Below are 21,007 nucleotides of genomic sequence, written 5' to 3' on the forward strand. Positions count from 1 at the left end.
AACCCCAGTGAAACACAGGGCATAGGGCTTGGCTCTCAAAGGGAAATTCCTGCCCGCTAATGGCTCTGCTGGAGTTCTCTGCCTCCGTTTCCCCAATGACTTCGGCGGCTCTAACTTAGAAAGGTCAGATGACCACGTCTGGTGGGAGAAGGGAGTAGGAGGGGAGTGTGTGTGTGGTGTGTGTGTGCACGCACATGGAATGGGATTCAGCAGCAGAGAGCCCGGTTTAAGTCCTGGCACCCACGCTTAGCAGCTCCGCGATGCTGGACCAGTCAGGGCAGTTCTCTGAGCCTCCATCCTCATCTGTAACTTGGGGGTGATGTCCACGCCAGGATGATGATGGGAGAGTGCGGTGGGATGCGGTGCTGAAGGGTGCTTTGGGAACCGTGGCGTGTCTACCCATCCTTGGCGGTGTGGGCAGGCCAAGGGGGATAGCGGGCAGGGGTTAGGGACTGTGAGGGCTGCCTGCAGAGTTCGAGGTGTCTGTTGGTTTCCCTCTCGCTTGAGTCGGGCTGTCTCAGCCTCAGAGGCCCCAGCGGGCCCCCTCTGGGAGTGCTGCCAGGCCCGTGGCAGCCAGCCTAGCCCGGCCAGCCTGGCGGCCCCAGCGTGGCTTCTGCACCCCCCCCCCACAGGCATGCGCATCCTCGTCACGCTGCTGCTGGACACGCTCCCCATGCTGGGCAACGTCCTACTGCTGTGCTTCTTCGTCTTCTTCATCTTCGGCATCGTTGGCGTCCAGCTGTGGGCAGGGCTGCTTCGTAACCGATGCTTCCTGCCCGAGAATTTCAGCCTGTGAGTGGTGCATGGGCCCAGAGATGACCTGGAAGTGGTCGTGGGGCTGGGACCTGTCTCAGTCCCTGTTGCTAGTGACATTATCTGTCCTCAGATTGGTGACAGGTCTGGTACTCACACTTGGCGACACACTGGGGGGGTCACCTGGGGCGTTTAAAGAATTCCTGGAACCTGGGTCCCCACCCCCCTACAGATTCTGATTTCATTGGTGTGGGCTTCAGGCTGGGTGGGGGGACTTTGCAAAGCTCCTCAGGGAGCCTCAAGTGCAACCATGTTGGGAACCACTGCTCTAGGACATAGCCCTCCCACATCCCGACTCTGGAGTCTCCCTCTCAGTCCGAATGCTCCCGGCACCCCCATCTGCACCCCCAAATCCCTGTCCCTGCCTAGCACTCATCCTGCCCCTCAGTGCATTCACACGGCTCTCCCTTCCTGGGGCCCAATCCCCAAGAACTCTGCTCCCAGCCTCATCCCTGTCTGTCCCCCTGCCACAGCCCCCTGAGTGTGGACCTGGAGCGCTACTACCAGACAGAGAACGAGGATGAAAACCCCTTCATCTGCTCCCAGCCCCGCGAGAACGGCATGCGCTCCTGCAGGAGTGTGCCCACGCTGCGCGGGGACGGGGGTGGCGGCCCGCCCTGCGGCCTGGACTACGAGGCCTACAACAGCTCCAGCAACACCACCTGCGTCAACTGGAACCAGTACTACACCAACTGCTCTGCGGGGGAGCACAACCCTTTCAAGGGCGCCATCAACTTCGACAACATCGGCTATGCCTGGATCGCCATCTTCCAGGTGGGGTGGCGTGCGCACCGGGAGAGTCCCCAGAATGCAAGTGCCAGGACACGGTCCAGGCTTGGAGCTGTTGTTCTCAGGGTTGGGATGGGGTCGGGGGCCTCTGGACGAGTCGGTAGGAGGCTTTAGGGAGCCCAGAGACAGCCTGCCCCTCTGTACCCTCCCCAGGTCATCACGCTGGAGGGCTGGGTCGACATCATGTACTTTGTGATGGATGCTCACTCCTTCTACAACTTCATCTACTTCATCCTCCTCATCATCGTGAGTGATGCCTCCGGCCCCTGTGGGGATGGGGGATCCTGGGAAAACGGGTGGAGGGAGTCCAGAGACGGGGAGGCTTGCCCCGTCTGAAGTGTGAGCTCTCAGGGCAAGTGCTATAGAGACACAGGCAGAGGACACCTGTCATGAGATGTCAGGAAGACAGCCTATCATTTGCTGCCACTTATAGCTGTGGGCAAGGCATTCCCCAAGAGGCCCTCCGCCCCACCCTGGGCATCTGCTGCTTCATCAGGAAAACGGGCGCTCCTCAACCCAGGGTGATGTTGCCTTTCCCAGAGGGCATTCAGAAATGGCAAAAGGTGGTCCTGTTATTGGCTTTTGGCTGAGGGGCAGGGGGAAGGTAATAGACACCCCCAAATGACAGTCCTACAAAGAATCGTGGCACCCCAAATTCCTATCATTCAGTGTTGAGAAGCACGGCGTGATCGCTTGTTCCTTTCAGTTCAGAAGTTTCAAGACTTTATAAGGACAGAAGACGGGGGCGAAGGTAGCAACATTCCCTAGTTTGAATTACTACCATTCATGATGAAGAATTTAATTGCTACTACTTGTGGCTAATATTTATTGAGCACTTACTATGTGCCAGTCCTTTCTCTTAAGCAGCCATCCTCGCTCTGAGCACTCTATGTGCTGGTGCATTTAATCCTCACCCAGATCCTGTCATCATCTCCATTTTACAGATGAGCAAACTGACATTTCCTCATTTGTCTGACCCCCCACCCCTGTGCTCTGCCTGTGCTGTGGATTAATCTTGCTGGGCGGAGTGTCGCCGGCTGAAGTGTGCCTTAACATCTGCTGCCTGCTTAATCCTCAGAACCCCCTGCGAGGTGGCAGGTGTAGGGACAGTGGCCTCTTCTCCTAAATAAGAACCCTGAGGTTTAGAGGCTTGGTCGCTGGGCTAAGTAAGCAACTGGAGCTGAGAATTCAACCCCAGGCTATGGACTCCAAATCCGGCTCCATTCCATGTCACCAAGAGGCCAGTGACAGAGCCAGACAGGATATTGAGAGAAAGACATTAAGATCTACTCAAGACTTAGGACACATTCGGGGGTTCCTGTTGGGGCGCAGCGGAAACGAATCTGACTAGGAACCATGAGGTTGTGGCTTCAATCCCTGACCTCGCTCAGTGGGTTAAGGATCCGGCAATGCCGTGAGCTGTGGTGTAGGTCACAGATGCTGCTCCGATCTGGTGTTGCTGTGGCTCTGGCATAGGCTGGAGGCTATAGCTCTGATTCGACCCCTAGCCTGGGAACCTCCATATGCTGTGGGTGTGGCCCTAAAAAGACAAAAAAGACACACACACACAAAAAAGACTTAGGACAGGCTCCAGCGTGAGGTGGAGACAGAATAAAAACCTCTTTGTGAGTGAGAGGGGTCTTGGAGAGAAAACAGCCCCCTGCCCCCCTTGCTCCTGCACCACTCCCCTCCCCCACCCCGTAACCTTCCTGTCTGCCCACCCCCCAACATCCCCATCACTTGGGTGGCAAGGCCAGCACAGCAGGAGGAGTGGAAGCAGAAGCTTGATCTTTTCACCATTCGGCTCTCCTTGGGCTTAGGGGGTGGAAAGGAAGCAGACAGCGAGGTAAGGGCCCTAGTTTCTATCCTCCCACACGCCACGAAAAATCTTTCCAAACAGCCCTTTGGAATCACACTAGTGAAGCTAATTATCATAATTACTAGGACACAATCTAGAAAAAAAAATCTGCTTTGTCACCATAAATATTCATTACCTTTCATTCTGGATTGTTGTCCAAGCCGTTGCCCTCCCAGAGTCTTGGGGAAACTGAGGCACGGAGGCGGAGGCGGGGGGAGTGGGGCCACGTCAGAGTGACAGCCTGGCCGGTCCTGAGGGTTCAGGGGTCAGCCCATCATCCAGCTGGGGGAGGGGAGAGGTATGGGGGGGAAAGGGATACAGGCAAGGCCACTGGTCATGAGGATACTGAAGCCCCAATGTTAAGTGGCTCGCTCAAGGTCACATAGCTAGGCTTGGGACTGGAAGCAAGAGTTTTGTGAACAATGTTTCTGCCAGGATTTTAGAAGAAGCTCAATCCCGTGTGAAAACCCCACGTCCCCAAGAGAGCATTCCTTTCCACAGCCTTCCCTACTCCTGATGGGAATTGCGGAGGGATGCTCAGAATCCCAGAGGATGGGTGTGTTTAGGGGCAGGCAGTTTGGGAGAGAGCCTTGCAGGATAGCCTCACGATCAAGAGCCATGCTTTAGAATTCCAAAGAGGCTGGTTCCGAGTCTTAGCTTCATCAATGGATTAGCTGAATGATCGTGGGAAATTTCCTCCACCTCTTGAGCCCCTCCTCCCTTGTCAATGGAGACAGTAAAAACGTCACCTCTTCAGGCTTCATGAGAATAAAACAGGATGACGCTTGGGCAGTTATTGAAGCCCGGCACCTGGCACATGGGAACCGCTTGGTCCTCGGCCCCTGGCACTGAGATTCCCTTTCCTTCAGGCTGTCTCCTCCTTCTGTCCCCACCCCCCACAGGTGGGCTCCTTCTTCATGATCAACCTATGCCTGGTGGTGATTGCCACGCAGTTTTCAGAGACGAAGCAGCGGGAAAGCCAGCTGATGCGAGAGCAGCGTGTGCGATTCCTTTCCAATGCCAGCACCCTGGCCAGCTTCTCCGAGCCAGGCAGCTGCTACGAGGAGCTGCTTAAGTACCTCGTGTACATCCTCCGTAAAGCAGCCCGAAGGCTGGCCCAGGTCTCCCGGGCAGTGGGCGTGCGGGCCGGGCTGCTGAGCAGCCCAGCACCCCGAGGGGGCCAGGAGCCCCAGCCTAGCAGCAGCTGCTCCCGCTCCCACCGCCGTCCATCTGTCCACCACCTGGTGCACCATCACCACCACCATCACCACCACTACCACCTGGGCAACGGGACGCTGCGGGCCCCCCGGGCCAACCTGCAGATCCAGGACAGGGATGCTAATGGGTCCCGCCGGCTCATGCTGCCGCCACCCTCAACCCCCGCCCTCTCCAGGGGCTCACCAGGGGGGGCAGAGTCTGTGCACAGCTTCTACCATGCTGACTGCCACTTGGAGCCAGTCTGCCGCCAGGCGCCCCCTCCCAGGTCACCATCTGAGGCATCGGGCAGGACTGCGGGCAGTGGGAAGGTGTACCCCACCGTGCACACCAGCCCTCCACCGGAGATGCTGAAAGAGAAGGCACTAATGGAGGTGGCCCCCACCTCTGGACCCCCCACCCTCACCAGCTTCAACATCCCGCCTGGGCCCTACAGCTCTATGCACAAGCTGCTGGAGACACAGAGTACAGGTGAGAAAACAGGGTCGGGGGTATGTTGGTGCCCCTCACCTGGGACCCGGGTAATGTCCCGTCCTGGAAGGGACTGGGGGCTCTGGAGTCAGAGGACAGGGCTTGGATTCCCATCCTGTCACTCTCGGCCGTGGGACCGTCCACCAGTCATGTTGCTTCTTAGAGTCCTAATTCTCTCATCTGTGAAACTGGGAATCAGAATTCCCACACTGGAATAATAACAATGGCCATCGTGTAATGAGTACCTATTGTGTGCTCTGCTCTGTGCTCTCTGTAGTAATATAGTCGTTGTTGATGGATTGCTGTGCGCCTGTCACAGGCTTTGCAGACAAAACCCCATTGGATCCTCTCATCAGTTTAAGTGCTCATCTTTCTTATTGTCCCCACTTTACTGATGAGAAAAAGGAGGCTTGGAGAGGTTTTGTGACTTGTCCATGGCCGTGCCACTAGTGATGGGTGAAGTCAGGGCCCTTTGACTCTGAGGCCCACGCTCCTTGGTCCTTGTTGCAAGGTTCAGAAGGAAAATGGTCTATGACTCTGTGCAGCATTGTGTCTCACGCTAAGGTGGCTCTTTTTTTTTTTTAAGTTTTTTTTTTGTCTTTCGCCTTTTCTAGGGCTTCACCTGCAGCATATGGAGGTTTCCAGGCTAGCGGTTGAATCGGAGCTGTAGCCACCGGCCAACGCCAGAGACACAGCAATGCAGGATCTGAGCTGCATCTGCAACCTACACCACAGCTCACGGCAATGCCAGATCCTTAACCCACTGAGCAAGGCCAGGGATGGAACCCGCAACCTCATGGTTCCTAGTTGGATTCGTTAACCACTGAGCCATGAGGGGAACTCCAAGTTTTTCTTTATTTTCTTTCTTTTTTTTTAGGGCCACACCTGAGGCATATGGAGATTCCCAGGCTAGGGATCAAATCAGAGCTACAGCTGCTGGCCTGTGCCACAGCCACAGCCACAGCCACAGCAATGCAGGATCTGAGCCGAGTTTGCGACCGTGCATACATCACAGCTCACGGCAACGCAAGATCCCCAACCCAATCGCAACCTCATGTTTCCTAGTTGGATTTGGTTTCACTGTGCCATGTCGGGAACTCCTAAGGGGACTCTTGTAAACATGAGTTTCACTCCGTCCCCATAGGGAGAATGGGCTTGGCGCAGCAAGTCCTCAGGGGCTACGAGGCTGATGGGTGGAAGACACTCGCACCTGTGGGCTCCCCCAGTCGGGCAGGGGTGGTGCACCCTCCTCCACACACAGACTCACTGTCGCTGATGCCCCGGGCCTGTGTTTCAGGAAGGATGTGGCACGTGGGAGAAGTGGGATATCTGTGGGATATTGTGTGGGAATGTGGGCTGGGACAGGAAGTTGCCATCACAGGACGGACGGTGGGAGGGGTTCTTGTGCCAGCTCTTCCACCACCTTGCCATGGGGCGCCAGCCAACTGCATGCACGCATGGTTCCGTTTCCTTCTGTGTAACAGGCAGGGCTGGGACCATCTTAGAAGATGTCAGTGCTGCTCACTGACACCCTCCCGTGTGCATCCGGAAGGAAAGCCTTGGATGCCTCCAAGGGGCCGGGCCCAGAGCAGGGTGTCTTCACATCCATGCTTTCCTTGGGTGGTATCTGAGGTTCCTTTCAGCTCTCACAGTCCATGGACAAAGCTGGATTTTTTTTTTTTTTTTGTCTTTTTGCCATTTTTTTGGGCCGTTCCCACGGCACATGGAGGTCCCCAGGCTAGGGGTCGAATCGGAGCTGTAGCCACCAGCCTACGCCAGAGCCACAGCAACTCGGGATCCAAGCCGCGTCTGCAACCTACACCACAGCTCACAGCAATGCCGGATCGTTAACCCACTGAGCAAGGCCAGGGATCGAACCCGCAACCTCATGGTTCCTAGTCGGATTCGTTAACCACTGAGCCATGATGGGAGCTCCTCAAAGCTGGATTTAAATGGGCTTTGATGTCTCGGGATAGGTCACTGTGTGTGTGCTCATGCGCAGTTGGATGTGTGTGTGCCTGTCTGCATGCATGTGTCTGGTGTTCACTGCACCTGTGTACACACGTGTCTCAGCTGTGTAGGTACATGCCTATGCACATGAGGTGGTGCTCGTGTCTTGCACCCACGTGTGCATGTGCCTGGCATGGGTCTGCCATGTATGTGTGACTCACAAATAGTAGGTATATAAATACAGTATACTTGTATATGTGAGTATGTGTCTAGTGCACTGGGCATGTGTCTGATATGAGAATGTACACGGCTACACGTTTGTGGGTGTGTGTCTTAAGGATCCTTTGGAAGATGCTACTCAGAGCAGTGTTGATGCAGGGCTGGCTTCCCTGGGAAGGAAAGATGGCCCTTCTAGGACATAGGAGCTGCCTGGGACCTCAGAGGACCTCAAGGCCACCTGTCTGGACCCCAAAACCAGCAATGACTGTTAGTGGGATGCTACTGGCATTTGGGGATATTCTGTTGCTCAGGATGGTCCATCTTGCAGGTCATTCAGCACCCCTGCCCACCAAATGCCCAGTACTCCATCACTGAAAGCACCCCAAACTTCCCCCTCATTTTATACCCACTCCGAGGGATGGGCTGCCCCCAATAGGAAACTCTGGAGCCTCTAACCTCTACCTTCCTGTCCCAGGCACCTGCCAAAGCTCTTGCAAGATCTCCAGCCCTTGCTTGAAGGCAGACAGTGGAGCCTGTGGCCCAGACAGCTGTCCCTACTGTGCCCGGGCTGGGGCAGGGGAGGCAGAGCTCACCGGCCACGATATGCCTGACTCAGACAGCGAGGCGGTTTATGAGTTCACACAGGACGCCCAGCATGGCGACCTCCGGGACCCCCACAGAGGGCGTCGGCAGAGCCTGGGGCTGGACGGGGAGCCCAACTCTGTGCTGGCCTTCTGGAGGCTGATCTGTGACACCTTCCGAAAGATTGTGGACAGCAAGTACTTTGGTAGGGGAATCATGATCGCCATCCTGGTCAACACGCTCAGCATGGGCATCGAATACCACGAGCAGGTAAGGGCACGGGCAAGGACCTGGTCCCTGGGGCCGGGACCCTCTGCCTTCCTCCCCTCCCGCCCCACGTTCAGTTCAGCCCCCTGCCCCTAGCCTGCACCGCGCCGCGGGGAGGAGGACCAGAGGGTGATGCGCCAACACGTGGGGGCTCTTTGGAGAGTGAAAGCCAGTGAATGTCACTCTGTCTCTCTGAGTGTGGAGGTTGCTCAGGGCAGGGGCGGGGTCTGAACTGGATGCTGTGTTATCTGGGAAGGCTTCTGAGAGGAGGCGGGCTTTAAAAGAAGTACATGAGTGGCAGGCATCAGATGGGGGCAAGGCCTTTTCGGAAGGACAATCACAAGGCACAAACGGAGGATGGGCTGCCCCCCCCCCCCCCCGCCCCCCGTTCACCGGACTCAGTAATTGGGGGTGTGATTGACTGGAGGCAGGAGGGGGCTGGGCAGGTAGGGATGCGGAGTGGAGGGCTGGAGCCTGCACCTGGGTAGGGGAGGGAGGAAGGCCATCTGCTCTCGGCCTCTGTTCTGGGAGCCTTGCTGCTGCTGCTGCGAGCCGAGCGAGCGGGGAGGGCTGCGCTGGTGGAGAAGAGCTCCCAGCATGGTGAGGGGACTTGAAACCATTGCGTTTGAGGAATCGTTCTAAGAACCGGGCTGTTTAGTCAGGAGAAGAGGAGGCTCAGCAGGGACAGGCGAGCTGTCTTCAAATATTTGAAGGGCTGTCATGTGGAAGAGGGAGCAGGCTTGTTTTGTGGGGCCGGTGGCTGCTAGCAATGGGATCCGGGATGCGGGGGAGGAAGCGGTTTCCTCTCTCAGAGCCGCGCAAGGACAGAAGGGGCGGCCTGGGGAATCCCACTGCTCTCCCCCCCCCCCCCCCGTAGTGACTGGAGATGGGAGCAGGCACCATGGGGGCCTCACAACTGGCAATGGCTTCACCCCCATAGGGCTCTTTCCAGAAGGCAGCCCTTCCCCCCAGTGGGGCCTTCCAGGTCACCCCCTTGGCGGGATTCTTGGGAAAGAACGGAGGCCAGCAGGCAGGTGCTGCCGTTCAGAGGCCCTTCTGTGCTCTTCCTTCTTTTTTTTGTTTTTTTTGTTTTTTTGTTTTTTTTTTGGTCTTTTTGCCTTTTCTAGGGCCGCTTCCGCGGCATATGGAGATTCCCAGGCTAGGGGTCGAATCGGAGCCGTAGCCACCGGCCTACGCCAGGGCCACAGCAACGCGGGATCCGAGCCATGTCTGTAACCTACACCACAGCTCACGGCAAGGCCGGATCCTTAACCCACAGAGCAAGGCAAGGGATCGAGCCCGCAACCTCATGGTTCCTAGTCGGATTCGTTAACCACAGCGCCATGACGGGAACTCCTGTGCTCTTTTTTTCCTGAGTTTAGTCTCTGCCCTGGGGCTCGGGGAGGGGTCAGGGCTGTCAGAATCCGACCTTCCCTGGTGTGGACCGAGGCTGCGCACTGTGCCAACCCGTCCCCAGCCCGCCCCCTGCCCCGCCCACCCCGCCCCTCGCCCCGCCCCCAACAGTCTATGCCTGTGTAAGAGCCAGAGGTGTGGAGGGGGCGCATGCTCACGTGGTGTGGAAAGGAGCGGGGCCTGAGCTCCAATGGGCGAGCCCCCCGGGGTGGGGGGTGCCGGCGTTGGGGGAAGCAGGAAGAAGGGGATCTCGATCGAGGCTGGCGATCCTAGGTCCAAGCTGTGGCTGGAGCAAACATGAGATGTCCACTTTTCAGGGGGCTCCGAAGCCCCTTACTGTCCACCCCACTCAGCACTCAGCTCCTGCCCCCACTACCCTGTCCGGCCAGGTGCACCCCAGGCCCAGCCCCTCCCTCCCCACCATCACACCATGTTGATGCCCCTTGCTCATGCCTCAGTGACCTGCACCCAGCTGGGTACACCCTGTTCCCTTCCTTTGGAGGTGAGGTGGAGGCAGAGCGGCAGTGTCAGCAGGTGGGGCGAATGGCACTTTGGTGGGTGTGTTGTGTCTGGGCGCGTAGGCCGTAGGTGTGTGTGCTCACACGTCTGCTCAGTCACCCTCCTGGGGAGAGGTGCTACACTCTGCCTGACTGGCGGGGGAAGCATTTCCTGTCGCAGGGACCCAGGTGGTGGCATCTCTTAATCTGCCATTCCCGGGCTCCCAAGCCTGAACCTGAACCTTCTCCCCCTTATCCCAGTTCCGGCTTTCATCATGTGCCCCTCTGCCAGGGGGGCAGATCTTCAGCTGCTGGTGGAGACTTTGCACCAGAAAGAAGCTGAGTCACAGAGACGGAGGGCAGATGAAGCTGCAGCGAGAGGGCTTTCAGTTAGCCATCAAACAGGACAACCCCTTGGGGAAAAGTAAAAACAGTTCAGTCAGGGGTGCCTGCAGCATCTTATCCAAGAGTCTGAGGAAAGCGGGGGACAGCGCCCCAAGCCCTCAGCACTAGGGGGTCCCCACTCAGTGGCGGCACGGGGTCTGCTCCAGGGAGGAGTTTGTCCCAATACTTGGCCGCTGAGGGCCCCACAGGGGTGAGTGGGAGTCCTCAGCAGGCTAGGCAGCTAGAGGACTGACTGCTGCTGCCTGGCAGGCTCAGGGGCTGGGGTGGTAGGAAATCCCAGAGGCAGCCATGGCCCTGTGCTTGCAGGCACTGCGGCGTGAACGTCCTGCCATCTGGGTCCTGGAACCTGAGCAGGCTGCGGGAGGGCCGGGAAGGGAGTGAGGAGATCTGGAAAGTCAGAGACGGGGGGCGGGGGGGTATGGAGACACAGAGGGAGACAGAGAAAAGGAGAGACAGAGACAGCGATAAAGGGAGATACGGGCACAGAGAGCAAGGTGGAGACCCAGAGGGAGAGAGAGAAAAGGAAGGCAGCGACACAAAGATAAGAGGGTCAGAGATGCAGACACAAGAGATGGAGACTCCTGGGGAGGAGATGCAGAGGTTTAGGGCTGACAGAGACCCATGCAGAGAAAGAGCCCCAAACAGACAAAGACCCAGATGCAAACAAGGACAGACGGAGCAGGGATGAGGAGACAGAGGCTCAGAGGGAGCCTCAGATGAAGGAGAGAGGAGGAGCCGGTTGAGCCAGGGAGCCCAGAGAGACAGCGAGGAAGTGTGTCCTCAGATGCTGACAGAGGCTCATGGTTTCCCTCCAGTGCCCGTGATGAGGGGCCATCGATCCTAGTATTAATCAGAGAGGGGAACACTGGAGAGGGTGTTACTGTGCTTCCCTGGAGGAGAAGCCCAGCTCTCTTTCCAGCCCGGTTTGCTGTTGCCCTTTCCAGCCCTGTGCTCTCCCACTGTCACTGACCCTCCCCATCATTCGGCTTTCCTGCCGGGGACAGTGGTACCCCTTCTGCCCCTCTCCACCAGCCTCTTGACTGAGGAAGCACCCATTTTGTCATACCCCACCCGACCCAAGGTGGGCCCCATGCTATCCACACTCTCCCTTTCCCCACCCTTAACCCACCAGCTGGCAGAGAAGTGACAGGGCTGGTTTGTTCAGAGAGACTGGTGAGGTGGACAAGGATGCAGGACTCTGTGGAGGGAGCAAGAATATGACACGATGAGTTCCCGTCATGACTCAGAGGGTTAAGAACCTGACTAGTATCCATGAAGATTCAGGTTCGATCCCTGGCCTTGCTTGGTGAGTTAAGGATCTGGTGCTGCATCAGACTGTGGCGTAGGTTACAGATGTGGCTTGGATCGGACGTTGCTCTGCTTCTACCCTAGCCTGGGAACTTCCATATGCTGCTGGTGCAGCCCTAAAAAGAAAAAAAGAAAAAAGAATGTGATATGAGGTCGAAGGTGTGATCTGATGGAGGGCGGGCAACTGTGTCCCATCCACTAGGGGGCGGTATGGGGAACAAGGAACCTGTGAACTATCCATCCATCCATCCATCCATCCATCCATCCATTCATTTCACACACATTTTCTGTGCATCAGAATTGGGCCTAAGCAGAGGCATGCTGATAAATGTTTAACAACCAGCCCTTTACAAAGAAAAGATGTCCTGGAGTTCCCTGGTGGCACAGCTGGTTAAGGATCTTGCATTGTCACTGCTGTGGCTTGGTTTTGATCCCTGACCTGGGAATTTCTGCATGCCACTGGGAAGTGCTTTTTACAGCCAAAAAGAAAAAAGAAAAAAAAGTCCTGATTTGTGGTGTTTGCAGTGTCTGCCAATTTCCATGGTGTAAATGCTCCCATTATGGCTGTTTGCAAGCTACCGATATGACGTCACTGCACATGGAGTTGGGAAGACAAGGGCACAACAAGATGCTCTGGCACACTTTGGGGCTGGGGCACTTTGTCCTTCCTCTCAACACCTCACCAAGTAAACAGTCATACATTCTTTTTTTTTTTTTTTTTGCCATTTCTTGGGCCGCTCCCGCGGCATATGGAGGTTCCCAGGCTAGGGGTCGAATCGGAGCTGTAGCCACCAGTCTACGCCAGAGCCACAGCAACAAGGGATCCGAGCCGCGTCTGCAACCTACACTGCAGCTCACGGCAATGCCGGATCCTTAACCCACTGAGCAAGGCCAGGGATCGAACCCGCAACCTCATGGTTCCTAGTCGGATTCGTTAACCACTGCGCCACGACGGGAACTCCCAGACATTCTTGATGTAGTACACGCTTGGAAAGGATGCACACAGGAGCCCGTGACCCAGACTCTGTTAATGATTCAGGGAGGACTTCCGTAGGACATGACCTCAGAGCTGAGTTTGAAAAAAAGAGTAAGATATGGCCAGTGAAGGGTGGAGGGAAAGGCACAGCATGGGGAGGGCCAGAGGCACCAGATACCAAAATGGGGAGATTTCTAAGATGTTCAGAAGGAATGGGGCGCTGGGTGGAGGCTGGGATGGGCAAGTAACAAGAGGTGGGTGGAAAAAAACTCAGGGCCAGGCCCTGAGAGGTCTAAGAAGGAGTTTGGATTTTATCCTGAAGGTGGTATGTTCCCAACAAAGGTTTTAAGCAAGTCTATGATATGCGTAGTTTTGTGCTCTATCAAAAAAGTCATCGAGGAGTTCCCATTGTGGCACAGTGGAAACAAATCTGACTAGGAACCATGTGGTTGTAGGTTCCACCCCTGGCCTCACTCAGTGGGTTAAGGATCTGGTGTTGCCATGAGCTGTGGTGTAGGTCACAGACGTGGCTTGGATCTCGAGTGACTGTGGCTGTGGCTGTGGTGTAGGCTGGCAGGTGTAGCTCCGATTGTACCCCTAGCCTGGGAACCTCCATATGCTGTGGGTGTGGCCCTAAAATGCCAAAAAAAAGGGGGGGGGAAATCAAGTGGAGAGGGAGACAGGAGGCAGAGAGTCAAGCAGAGGGCTACTGCAGTAGTTCGGGCCATTTATACATCTCTCCCTGGAGATGGACACAAGAGAGCTGGAGAGAACTAGCAGGTGGCTGAATCTGTAGAACTCAAACACCATTTGGATATTTTCAGGGAGGAGACCACAAGCATGACACCCACGTTTCTGCCTGGGGTGGGAGCAATGGGGCTCGTGCAGATTTGGGCCGGAGGGTGTTGGCAGACACGGTGCCTGTGGGACATCCAGCGTTTTGTAGGAACTCGGAAGAGAGGCTGTCTCCTGGAACCTGTCCCTGCCTGGGCTTGTGTGGAGGCAAGGCCCCTCTGGGGGAGGGGAGGGCACGGGGGTGGGGTGGGGAGGGGGTCTTAATCACAGGAGCTTCCTAATCATCCCCTTCCTGGTTCTGGGTTGCTGAGGGCAGGGGCCAACCTCATATTCTAGAGGCGGGACAAGAGCGTATATGCGATGGTGGGGAGTGGTCTCCCGGGCTGCAGAAAAGAGACAGGGAGGGTCCAGAATAGACCACCTTTCTGGCCAGGAAAGGACAGGGCAGGTGATGATTCTGCTCGTTTCTCAGACTCCGGGCCCATCCTGTCACTCTAGATACATGTCCAGGGAGGGTTTCTATTTATAAGCGAGTGAGGTCAGCTGTTCAAGGCAGGGGAAGCTGGGGGTGGGGTGGGGTGGGGGAGAGTCCAGATGTGGTTGGTCTTAACTTTGAGGGCATTCATTGGCTCCTTTTGGATTTTGCTGAAAGCTGGGACCCTCTCCCCAGAAAATGGATACTTGCATGGATACCCCACGTGGTCTTCCAAGACAGGGGTTTACAGAACCTACCCGGTTCCTTGATCTCCAGGCAGACGGACCCTGGCTGAGGAGCTGGGGCTGGGGGCTGAGCAAGATTTGGGGGAACCATCTTTTTACAGGTGCACTGGCCCCAGACTTTTAAAGCTTCTCTAGATGTGTGTGTGGGGGGGTGCTGTTTTGGAGACAGCTAGTTAAATGGGTGCTCCCCTTTCTGCAGACATTCTCTGGCTCTGGCTCCCCGAGTTCAGCAAATGGGGAACACCCGCTCTGCACAGCACCTGAGGGTAGAATAATAGAACAGGGGTGGGGGCAGTGCCAGGAGCACCCAAGAAACTTCAGTTCCAGCAGAAAAGTCATCCTGCTTCATGGGTGATTATGCCAAATGCCCTCAAGGAGATTTCTGAGGACAGAGGAGAGATGCTCACGCCCAAATGGGGGCCTTGGGAGGACTTCTTGAAGGAGGTGGCTTTTAAGAGTGGCCTTGAGGGAGTTCCCGTCGTGGTGCAGTGGTTAACGAATCCGACTAGGAACCATGAGGTTGCGGGTTCGGTCCCTGCCCTTGCTCAGTGGGTTAAGGATCCGGCGTTGCCGTGAGCTGTGGTGTATGTAGGTTGCAGATGAGGCTCGGATCCCGCGTTGCAGTGGCTCTGGCGTAGGCCAGTGGCTACAGCTCCGATTCAACCCCTAGCCTGGGAACCTCCATATGCCGCGGGAGCGGCCCAAAGAAATAGCAAAAAGACAAAAAAAAAAAAAAAAGAGTGGCCTTGAAAAATAAGTGGGGATTGGCTGCTGGGGCCAAGAGCAGAGAGGCCTGCTGGACGGATTGGGGTGACTTCCAGCAGCCTGGCCTGGGAATGCACAGGGAGACATGGGCTACTCAGGAGGATAACCGTGCTGCACCCTACCCCTGCTCAGAGTTGTCTGAGAAGGATTGATATGGGTCCAGCAGCACCGTTGAAGCCAGAGCTTCCAGGAGGAATGGGCTGTGTTGGAGGAGGGACCCGGAGGCTATTTCTGTCGTCAGATCAGAGGTGATAAGGGCCCCAATTATGGTGGGAGGGTAGAATGGGTGGGTGGGGGCACAGCAATTCCGTTGCCAGGGTTTGTGGGCTGCTGGAGGGATGAAGGGCAAGCATGGATCCTAGGTAACTCCTAGGTTCCAAGACAGCATCCTGCAAAGGGATGGAGCCTGAAAGTCGGGAAAGGCACAGGTTTGGAGAGGAGGTGAAAGGCTTTGTCTTGGACATGCCACATTTGAGCTGGCCGTGGGCCACCCTGGGAAGACTATCAGGCAGGTTGGCTCTCTGGGTGAGGCGCCAAGGCTTGGAGGGAGATTGATTTGTGTCGTCTACACCCCAGTGACAGCTGGGGAGGTGGGAGTGCGGGAGACGGAGGAGCAGGGAGCCAAGGGGAGGAAGCGCTCGGACTGACCTCTGAGGAGTGTTGGCCTGAGGGGAGGAAGGCAGCCAGAGGGACACCCTAGGAGGGCAGGAGGTGGCCACCACAGGGTCAGGGAAGTGAAGGGAGGTGGCCATCTGGCAGGAGAGGCTGGCGGCAGGCTCAGGTACTGCCCTGGCGTCCACTCAGAGGAGAGCCAGGAAGAGGGTCCTTGGAGAGAGCTGGAGTGATGGGGTCCAGGGGTGAACAGACCTGGATTCATGTGAAAGTTTCTGCTTTAAGGCAGGGAAGGGATATTGGAGAAGCGAGGAAAACCGGGATGACTGATGGAATGAAATGGAGCCCAAGGGCACCTGGGGGCTGGTGACAAAACGGAAGTGCAGGTGGAGGAGGGGCTGGCATCCTTGCAGGAGGGGAGAGAGATGAGAGGTTGCAGGACGCAGAGCTGTTTGGGGTGTGGAAGCCGAGCCCCATGAAGCAGGCGGGAGTGGGGATGGCGGCCAAGGCGAGGGAGAGGTTTGAGGCAGCTCCTGGGGGTGAGAAATGGAGACCCAGCCGTGGGGGGCAATGCATACAGGCACAGAGCAGCCCTGGGCCCCAGCAGGGTATTCCCATGTCCAGTCAGCACAGGTTTGTGACTCTGGCGATGCTCAGCAATTCAACAGCCGCAGCAGAGATGCAGAGGGGGCAGGGACTTACCTGGGCTGGAGCTGGACCTTTAAGTGGTCCACCTGCTGAGCGAAGAGTTTATGCAAGTGGGTCATGGGCAGGGGCTGATGCTCTGAAATGTTAAGTCCCAGAAGCTTTGGGGTGACTATCTCCAAGCCGAGTAAGCACTGTGGTTGCCCTGCGCCTACTTAGCTCTGTGTTCCTCGGGGTGGTTCTGGGGAGCTGGCAGGAGGCTATGGGGATGGGCTGAAGCCACCCCTCATTAAGAGGCACTGGTGGGCAGGAGGGGCTAGAAAAACGTCTGCTGAGAGAGGCCAACTTCCAAGCTGGAGTGATTCCGGGGGTGTGAGAAGAGCAAGGTCGTGATCTCTATGAGCCTGTGGGGTCTTCTGGAAACCTCCTGCTGCTCAGGTGTCCCCTGACCTCCCACACCTCCTTGGAGGAGGAGGTGGAGGCGGAGGGAGGTCCCACTGACCCAGTGACCCTCATCTCATCACTGTGGCCCATCTGGACAATCTGTCTCTCTTTTTTTTGGCCATGTGCATGGCATGTGGAAGTTCCTGGGCTAGGGGTCCAACCCGAGCCACATCAGGGACACTAAATCCTTAACCACTAGGCCTCCAGGGAATTCTCTGAACCACCTCTTTTGCATGTGTGGGAACACCTGGCAGGACTGTCAAAAGCAGATGTGAGGTGAGCTGAGGAGTCAGAATTGGGGAGCCGAGATTTTAGGGTCAGTGGAACGGGCGGCAGCTGAAGAGGTGGGGGTTAAGAGTGGCCCGTGGCAGGGCCGCGGTGACTCAACGCAGGCCTCCCCTCAGCTCTGGCCTGGTTTATTCCTGCCTTGCGCCTTCCCTGCAAAAGGCACATCCCCATCCGCCAGAGCCGGCTCACAGGCCTCCTGCCTGGACCGCTGCAGTATCCCCTAATTGGTCTCTGTCTCTTCGTCTCTCCAGGCCATCCACACGCTGCCACCACTGCAGCGGATTAATCTTCTCAATACCCCACTTTGCACATCTCTCCCCTCCCCCCAGAAGCCTCAATGGCAGCATCGTGGGCAGAGGCAAGTCCAGCCTGAGCCGCGGAGGCGGAGTCAAAGCCCGTCTGCCTGGGCCCCGCCCACCCGGCAGCCTTGCTCCCCGGCGGCCCCTCCCACCCTCTGACAGGGCAGACACTTGATTCCTGGTCCTGGCGTATGCCCTGCACATTCCTCCCTCTGCTCCTTTGCTCACACTGCCCCGGCCCGGGGTGCCTCCCGCCGCCTCCTCCCCACTGGCCCACTGACCTCAGCTGGTTTGAGCTCCTGGGCCCCTCCTGGTGTCTGCCCCCACGTGGTGTTCAGCCGCGGCTCTGCAGGCACTCTGCCCTGCCACGTGTGATGACTGTTGCCACTGTCAGTGCCCATGGGGCCACCTGAGCAGGAAGCTGCCCTGGGCGTTTTCACAGGCTTTAACTCTTGGGTTCTGTAGAGCAGCCTGGCCACAGGGTGATGTTACCCTGTGTAATAGAAGAGGCCCTTGGTACTCAGCAAGGTTCAGAGACTTGCCTGAGGTCACCCAGGCAGAAGGTCTCCCAGTGGGCATGCCTCCTGCCTTCAGATTCGGCTTCACCTCTTAGCAGTGTTGGGTGCACTGTGGGTACTTTAAGGGTCAGTGGATGGAGGTACCCAGTCCTAGGGCTGGCAGTCGGGAGCAGCTTTCCTGGAGCCCCATCACGCCAAGGTGACAGGCTGAGAGGGCAGGGGAGGCATTGGGAAATGGGACCTGGGAGATTTACAGTTGGCATCAGCGCAAAGAAGAGCCGGAGCCTCTGGGGGTGATGCTCAGGCTGCCTGGCCTCCACTCACAGAAGCCTCCACTGGGCCTTGCCATTTGTGAACAGGAGGGAGGTTGCAGCCTAGACTTGAGAAGGGACTTCCTGGCCGCCAAGGGGAGGCTGGTACCTGACCAACAGGCTTGTGTGTGTCTGCTGTCTGCGTGTGTGGCAGGGGCGGCAGTGTGGCGAGACGTGGAGGAAAGTGCAGATGGACCTTGCTCTGCACTTTGCGAAGCCAGCGGGGTGGCCCCATCAAGTCACCACACCTCGGAGCCTCCGTTTCCTTGGCCGTCAAGGAGGCTCGTCTTCCTCCCTTGTTTGGTTGTGAGCAGGGAGGCAGTGAAACCCTGGGAGGAAGGTATTAGCAGTGCAGTGCCCGTGGAGGGCACTAGTAGAAGTTGGCTCCCTCCCTGTCCCTTTGTGGCTGCCGAGGCCGTGATCACAGCTCTGGTCCCTGGGGCAACCGTGTTGCTAAGATTGTGTCTCTGTGTCCTTGTCCTGCGTTTGCAGAACATTCCCAGCCTCCGATTTAGTAACTTGGACAGACCTGGCTGTCTGGAGGAAGAGAGCTTTTTTCCCATGGATCATGGGGGACACTGGGGCCCTGGAAGGGACTAGGCACTGGCCCTAAGTGTGTGCAGTTGAGGAGAAAGAGGGCAGGCTCAGGGGAGAGTGCCAGGCCCTTCTTTCTACCAGCTCCTCTGAGTGTGTGTGTCTGTGAGCGCTCTGGTACAAACTGTTCCAAGCCCCCCATTGGTAACATCAGGAAATGGTGAGAACACCCCTCCTCCACCCGGTATCGTTGTACTGTAAGGATTCACTGATTACGAAAATACAATACCGGAGTTCCCGTTGTGGCTCAGTGGTCTTGCACCCCAATGGGAACTCCTCAGCCTCACTCTTTATTTGTGCATTTACGGTCATGTGAAATATACTTTTCTACACCTTAGAAGGGCCATTACGTATTCAGTCCATCCGCATGCGTGTTTGCATTCACAGGCCTCTAGCTGTCACTCGAGTTGGGTTCAGATCTTGACTGCCTAGCATTATCGGAGTCAGAGTAAGATGGGGTTGGGGAGTTCCTGTCGTGGTGCAGCGGAAACGAATCCTCCTAGGAACCATGAGGTTGCGGGTTCGATCCCTGGCCTTGCTCAGTGGGTTAAGGATCTGACATTGCTTTGAGCTGTGGTGTGGGTCACAGATGCAGCTCGGATCTTGCATTGCTGTGGCTGGAGACCCCTAGCCTGGGGACCTCCACATGCTGTGGTGCAGCCCTAAAAAGACAAAAAGACCAAAAAAAAAAAAAAAAGATGGGATTGGGTCCCACTTCCTGGCTCTCCCCAGTGACCCTGGGAACCCACAGAGCATCACACCAGTGTAGCCTGTGCTCACCATCTTTATCCAGTCCGAGGATGGACAACTGGACAGATGGCAGAGTGACAGGGAGGAAGGTTCGCTGACCATGACTTTCTGGCAGACTGGACTTGGGAGCAGAGGGTGGGAGATCCGCTTAGCCAGGAGGGGTCTGAGCCTGGAGTTTATCTGTCCTGACCGTGGCCCTTTCCCCACCACTTGTGCTGAGCTCCCGCTGGAGGGACGAGAGGTCCTATCTCTCTGTGACCCCACTTGCTAGGTCTGGTGGCAGTGCCCCCACTGACCGTCTGGGGAGCAGAGTCTTAACTGCTGGAGCAATGGGCTTCTTGCCACACAGGCCCCCACCACAGTCACCCGCTCTTTGGGCAGCTGGCTCTCAGCCCTGCCTGCTGACCCTGGCTCTGCTCCTCAGACCTGCCTTTGGAAAGAATCCATGCATGGGCTGAGAGTGTCTTGCCTTCTAAGTAGCCGCTGACCCCCAAATACCCCTCACCTGCCAGTCAGAAGGCCCTTCCTTCCAACTCTCCCCCCCCCACCTGGGTTGGCCGCACAGATTGGGGCCATTAGGATGCATTTGGCAGTGCCCAGGGCCTGGCTCCATGCTTGGGTGACCTACCTGGGCAGCCGGCCAGAGGAGGCAGCTGGGTAAACAGGGGGAGGTGTCTGGTGGACCGAGGGCTTCATCTGGTGTTTTAATTCCAACGTCTTGAGTAGCTACTCTGACCCTCGGACTCCTCGGGGGTCAAGAGACCTCATCAGGTGGGCAGTGGGTCCACTGAACCCGTCCAACCTCACTCCGCAGCTGTAGCCCGCAGCCTGGGGGGCCCCTCCCTTTCCCCCAGACACGGCTCCCTCCCTGTGCTCCACCCTGCGATGCCATCCCCTCCTTTGCCGGGAAAGACCCCGCTCAGAGAGCAAGGGCTGCCTCCCCGCTAAGGCTTTCCCAGTGTGTTCCTCCTGTACCTTCTCTCCCCGGAACTCCTGCATTTACTGTGTGCATAATTTATTTTGGCACCAAAGTGTGAGGCCTCTTGTGGTTCTTCAGCTGGTGTGTGTGTAACTTGTTTCCAGATAGACTCTGAGGTCCCAGGAGGCAGGGAGCATAGCTGGCCTGTGTTTGCATGTCTGATGAGTTGCACAGTACCTGCCAGGGTGTACAGTACTTGGGAGATTGTACAGTAGCTCGTGGGTTGTACAGTATCTGGTAGGTTGTACAGTACCTGGGAGATTGTACAGTAGCTCGTGGGTTATATAATACCTGGGAGGTTGTACAGTAGCTTGTGGTTTGTACAGTACCTGGTGGGTTGTACAGTACCTGGGTTGTACAGTAGGTGCTTAATATTGAAAGAGGATGGTGGGAGCTGCCGACTGCACTGGAATAGCAGATGAGGTGAGTTTGTCATTGGTTCTGATGACCTCTCTCGGATGTGTCTTTGGTCTCAATCTCAGATCCTGGGCAGGAGCATAAAAGAAATTACCTCCATTGTTTCA

The 21,007-nt window shown here is 56.7% G+C and overlaps 1 protein-coding gene across 21 annotated transcripts in view; it reads left to right on the forward strand.

The window, feature by feature from the left end:
- CACNA1G (calcium voltage-gated channel subunit alpha1 G) overlaps positions 1 to 21,007 on the forward strand; it is a 73,712-nt gene that overhangs the window by 15,593 nt on the left and 37,112 nt on the right. For all 21 annotated transcript variants that reach the window (XR_002337177.1, XM_021067168.1, XM_021067175.1 and 18 more), the window contains exons 5-9: positions 633 to 792; positions 1,287 to 1,587; positions 1,756 to 1,848; positions 4,363 to 5,146; positions 7,791 to 8,167. Coding sequence is in view for 20 of the 21 variants with exons in the window: in XM_021067168.1 (XP_020922827.1) it covers positions 633 to 792; positions 1,287 to 1,587; positions 1,756 to 1,848; positions 4,363 to 5,146; positions 7,791 to 8,167 (1,715 nt within the window). In the remaining variant the exon portion in view is untranslated. The remainder of the gene's footprint in view (positions 1 to 632; positions 793 to 1,286; positions 1,588 to 1,755; positions 1,849 to 4,362; positions 5,147 to 7,790; positions 8,168 to 21,007) is intronic.

The sequence above is a fragment of the Sus scrofa genome, chromosome 12 (assembly GCF_000003025.6).
Source record: "Sus scrofa isolate TJ Tabasco breed Duroc chromosome 12, Sscrofa11.1, whole genome shotgun sequence".
Classification (NCBI taxonomy): Eukaryota; Metazoa; Chordata; class Mammalia; order Artiodactyla; family Suidae; genus Sus; species Sus scrofa.